Here is a 5304-nt window from a genome sequence, read left to right as displayed (position 1 = left end):
TATTTCTTTCTGTCATGTAAGCCACGATTTAATAAGCAGACCGTGAACCACGAGCGGCTTATAAAAGTATTTTGGGCAACAAGGCAGTTGGATCATCCAAGAAATTTGGATGACATGGCGTAGATTTTGGTTACAGTGTAAATCTATGTCCCAAAAGCAGATCTCCTGAAAGAAAAAGAAAAAAAAAAAGAGAAAAAAAATGTCCACCCAGGTGTGTACCAACTGTACCATTACCTACCATACAATCATGAAGATTTTGACATTCATTTGACATTGCAATTTAGGGAATTCAATCAAAAACCAAAATTGGCCAAAATTTTAAAAGAATAGAAAAGAATCGTTACCACCTCTTATCTAACTTCTTGATCCGATAACCTCCTTTTCATGTGTATTGGTCTCGTTTACATTCTTCTGCAATTCAATAAGCTTTTCTTGTTCTTCTTCACTTCCTTGTGGTTTAGTCTGTTCTTTTATATCGTTTGGCTTCTTACTGGTAGATTGCTGGTAAAGAACTCCACCTCCCATACATATTAGAAGCCCCAGTGTACCGACCAACGTTGAATGCTTATCCCATATGAGCAGATTAATCACAACTGTTAAAAGTTTGTTCACTATTCCTAACACGGTGAACCCTGTTGCGGATATTGCCCTTCGACAAGAAAACCCAAAGAAAGAAATGGCCAAACCGAACAAACATGATAAACCTACTGGAAGTATAACAGCAAACGAATACCAATCTGACTCATCTGTAATTTCATGCTTTATCTTTTTCAGTTCCCCCATTATAAACAGTTCAAAAGGGAACAAGAGGAAGGCTTCGAGATTGTTGTAGAGCACAAGACCCCATGTGTTGAGCCCAATTGTCATGACAACGTGCTTGATGTATACGAAGTCTATAGACATACTGATGAGATAAGCAAGGGCCCAGCTGTATGCCGTTAATGTAAATTGGTAATCTGTAAGAACATACAGAACACTTCCACCAAATATGGTACCAAGTGACATCCATGTCTTCATTGAGGGCCATGGTTGATGCAAGTAGAGGGTTTCACCTATCGCAACAAAGATGGGAACAGCGGATCTGCAGACGATAAAATATATGCATCACCTACCAACGTTTATGATAGTTTTTTTTATAGCAGTTTTGTATAGGCTACATATACCAATAGGGTGGAGAAGATGCTGCAAATGCTAAGTAAAAATACCATAAAACTCGAATAATAACTTCTACACTCTTTCATCCTTGTGATTGAAGAGTTTTGGAAGGACTAACCTGAAAACAATGAAGGTATCAACATTGGCATGGAGGAGAAGCTCACTATTCGTGAAGAGGGAGAGATAGAATATGAAGGCTGCAGGAAGAAATCTCCACATTGTCCAAAGGTCAAGCCGGTCATGCTCCAGAAACTTGAGCTGTCCAAAGAGTAGGACACCAGCAGCACTTGTGAAGTACTGTAAGGCAGTCAATGCCCCAGGGTACGGAAATTTCATCACAGCCCATTTGTTGATGATTGAAAGGAGGGATGCTGAAAGGCAGTATCCAGCAGCTATACCATATATCGATGCCTGCTGGAGCAAGCGCTCATACAAGGTTGCTTGGGTTTCCAAGCATGGCAAAGAGGTTTCGTTGCTTTTCCGTGCTTCGCCAGCTTTGGGATTCTCCTCGTCATTTGACATTTGTGAGGTGTGAGAATTCCTGCCCAAGAAAAATAGAATTATGATGACAGTTGGTAGGTTTAACTACTTTTCCGGTACATGTAACAAACTTTATCACCTTTACCGACGAAAAGATCCTTTACTGAATAGATACAAAATGACTGGTGATGACAGAACACTATGTAGGTCAGTTGATCTTTTTGCATGAAGTTACAGAAATACTTCAAGCAAACAAACTACGCCGTATGAAAAACAATAATAATGATGCTTCTATCTGAGAAAGGGGCAACCATATTCAGCCACTGTATGTGAAGCACTCACTACTAAGAAGTCAATCTTCAGGTTCCATCTAATTGCCAGACTATTAGGTTACATATAGACAACGGATATCATGCAAAAAACAAAGATAGAACGGTGTCCAAACCAATCATGCTTGACATTATATGTTCCTCAAATGCAACTGGGCTGGTGGTGGCAAACAACTTGGGATCCTAACTGAATTGGAAAATTGAAAAACAGTGGAACTAGGCATGCACATGAAATACGTGAGGTACCTTCCCTAAAAGTCTGCAAACGAAATCATTGTACTGAGACCCGATAGTAGCCTGCAAGGCACCTAGCTAATTGATGTTAGTCATCACAGTGAACATTGTCTACTTATTCTAATATCATTTTCTGTAAAAGTGGAACAGTAACACAACATACGTTATTGCAGTATCAAAACACTAGACATACATTGGATCCCTAAAATTGTTAAGAGGTAAGATGAAAACATATTCTATCCTACTACTGGAAAGCTCTCAATTTCCAAAATTGTTAAGAGGAAAGATGAAGTGCCTAGTTAACTCAATAGTTTGCGAATGAAACCATCATTCTGAATCCTGGTGGTAGTCTGCATGGTCCTTGCTAATTGATGTTATCGTTATAGAGAACTCTGCCTAGTTAACTCAATTGTTCTTGTAAAATTTAGTGATGAATGAGAATAAACTTTAGTACAGTTTACTTTTGTTTGACTCCCATGAATAAACTAAGTCACTTACAATTTCATTCTATTCTATCATCTGTTGGAAATATGAATACACGAAAACAAAAACTTACAATTTCATTCTATTCTAAAATCCACCTAAATTTACTAATACAATGTACCCCACAAAACTATATGGGTTGAAAATATGAATATACGATGAATGATAACAGTGGTATGCAGAGACTATACTGTCCAAAAACTCAACCACCTAAACTCACAGGAAGAATAAAATCTCGTGCAGCTTTTAAAAGTCAAACAGATATTCGCATTTGCCACATAAACCAGTGCCTGCATAAAATGCTCTTATAGTGTTAAACAATGAAAATTGGACAGGGATTCCACTGCCGGCATAAAATGCTAGAGCGCATATTCCCATTGAAGAGCTCTTATACTGTTTAATGATGAAATTGTCACACGGAAAAGAAATGGAAAGAATATAAGAGCCTTTCCACAAGAGAGTTGTTTTACCAACTACACTTCGACGGAAACAGTACTGTGTAGGCAGAAATAGAGGAGACAGAAACATAAGCCTCTAATACACTTGAAGGAACTTGCTCTATGATTATTTAGGCAATCGACCTTGAGCATCATAACTGTATCAGGGTCAGCAAGAGTTAAAAGAAGAATGTTATAGGAAAAGCCGTGCAACTTGTAAAGACCTCATTGAAACTGATTATGTAAAGCCGCCTGAAAAGGTTGTGCCCCTAGTTATGTTTAATAGAAGTGAAGAGAAAATGGTAATCCATCAACACAGTATATACTCATCTTACCTCATCAACACAGTAGATACTCCTAAGCTAGGCCAGGTAATTATTTGAGTATATATTCCCTCGTATTAGTGGGAAGGTTTACACTTCCTGCAGTTCTTCCTACATTTAATCTTTTGATTCCCATGCATCAGCAAAATAACTAAAGGATACATCACATTCTCTCATTGGGATAAGGTCAGGTGACTAACAAAATGCAGAGCTAAAACAAAGCACTTTCATGAAGTTGGATAGATGATATAAAGACAGAATAACAGTACTATTACACACAAAGACAATGTCAAAAAGCATGTAGAACCACACAAATGTTACTTGTAATTCAAAATGATAACTGACAAAGATTACCTGTTTAGTGAAGTGGTTTTTTTTTTTCCTTTTCTCCTTTGCTTGTTCAGTGAGGTTTTTTATGAAAGTAACTTAGAACAACAACAAAAAATAAACCAAATCAGGAAAAGATAAACCAAATCAAAATCCCAAATCAGAACAATGAAAAATAAAATGAAAATCCCTAATTCTGGATCAGAAACTTACGTTTTACAAGAGTTGCTGGACCAAAATCGAAATCCCAATTTGAATCCTTAGAATAAGCTTTATAGCATTAATCTTTGGCAGAAACTTACTAAATCTGTCGATGAATAAACTTGTTTGCTTTGAACAGAAACTTACCGACACCACAAAATTAAAATTTGTATTTGAATCCTCAGATTAAACTTTGATCTTTGATGTTGGAAAACCTATCTCACTATGCCACTGGTTCTGTTCTCTTCTCTTCTCTCGAGTGTAAAACATCTAAGCTCACCAAGTTTAAAAGCTGAGATCTTAAACGCAAGGAAGTTAATGAACGAACACGCTCATCATAGTCACTCGGTTTTGAGAATCCCCTTATACAAAACTTGGTCGTTTAGTAACATGATTTTTTATTTTTATTTTTGGACTTGACTAAAATTACTTGACCCATCTAGATCTAGCTCAATACTCCCTCCGTTCCCTTTTAATAGGCTTATTTCCTAAAATAAATGTTTCAAAAAAATATGTTGGTTTCCTAATTGGGAAAGTCAAATGTTACTTTAATTTTCTGAGACCACTTTTCTCTTAACTTCTTTTGATAACAAGTGTCATGTGGACCATTTCACTATACTTCTTTTGCTGACAAGTGTCAGGGGACCATTTCACTTCACTTCTTTTATTGAAAAGTGCCATGAGGACCACTTTCAATGATTAGTTTTCTTAATTTCCTTAATTTTCTCTAAAAACAAAACCAGCCTATAAAAAAGGAACGGAGGGAGTATGTTTTTTGAGTTAGACCTAACTTAAAAGTATGCGAGTTAGTAGCTTGGTCTCATAAACAAAGGGCATTTTATTCCCTGATTTAAGAGGTCCGAATTAGAAATTAGGTCTCAGTCAAGTAGCTAGTCAAATATAATAAAAATTAGAAAAAACAAACGATTACGCCAAGTCAGGGGTCGACGCTGATACAGATCGCGAGGTAAATACAAACAAACATGTCAGTGGTCTCAACTTAAACTTAAAGACTCGATCCCATATAATAAGTCTAACCTTGATAAATGCATAAAATGGGGACAAAAAATGTCAAAATTACTTTTTAAACAAAGATCATCATGAAAAACATCATAGAAATGAGTTGTAGTTTTCAAAAAATTTATCTACAAGTTAATTACGCTCAAAACTACTCGAACGAAAATTATACAATTATAAAATTGCCTACAGACGAAGATATAATTAAGTCAGTAATAGATATTGACAATCATCTTAATTCATGTGCTAGTGGCAGCATACTGAATATGTTACCATAAGAGGCCTTTCAAGCAATAGCCACCATAAAAAGGAAAAAGA

The 5304-nt window shown here is 36.3% G+C and overlaps 1 protein-coding gene across 2 annotated transcripts; it reads right to left on the bottom strand.

Annotated features, from left to right (window-relative positions):
• Positions 1–214: 214 nt before the first annotated feature.
• On the bottom strand, positions 215–4288 carry LOC113307606 (GDP-mannose transporter GONST3-like). 2 transcript variants are annotated; one of them, XM_026556058.1, is made up of 4 exons: positions 3982–4288; positions 3796–3866; positions 1274–1696; positions 215–1081 (listed from the first exon to the last, which is right to left on the bottom strand). In XM_026556058.1, exons 3-4 carry the CDS (start codon positions 1675–1677, stop codon positions 355–357), a joined length of 1131 nt encoding a protein of 376 aa, XP_026411843.1. In that variant the 5' UTR covers positions 1678–1696; positions 3796–3866; positions 3982–4288; the 3' UTR covers positions 215–354. The 2 variants fall into 2 exon arrangements, with proteins under 2 accessions (XP_026411843.1, XP_026411844.1); XM_026556059.1 differs by lacking the exons at positions 3796–3866; positions 3982–4288 and adding an exon at positions 2211–2302.
• Between the last annotated feature and the right edge of the window lie 1016 nt (positions 4289–5304).

Source organism: Papaver somniferum, chromosome 9 (genome assembly GCF_003573695.1).
Source record: "Papaver somniferum cultivar HN1 chromosome 9, ASM357369v1, whole genome shotgun sequence".
Taxonomy (NCBI): domain Eukaryota; kingdom Viridiplantae; phylum Streptophyta; class Magnoliopsida; order Ranunculales; family Papaveraceae; genus Papaver; species Papaver somniferum.
Note: the sequence above shows the minus strand (reverse complement) of the source record. Positions and strands in the feature narration are given on the sequence as shown.

Bases quoted from the DNA above. Each gene is read 5' to 3' on its own strand.
- LOC113307606 (XM_026556058.1), bottom strand. From the start codon at position 1,677: ATGTCAAATGACGAGGAGAATCCCAAAGCTGGCGAAGCACGGAAAAGC. The intron at 1,082-1,273 runs GTTAGTCCTTCC...TATCGTCTGCAG, and splicing joins GATACCTTCATTGTTTTCAG to ATCCGCTGTTCCCATCTTTG.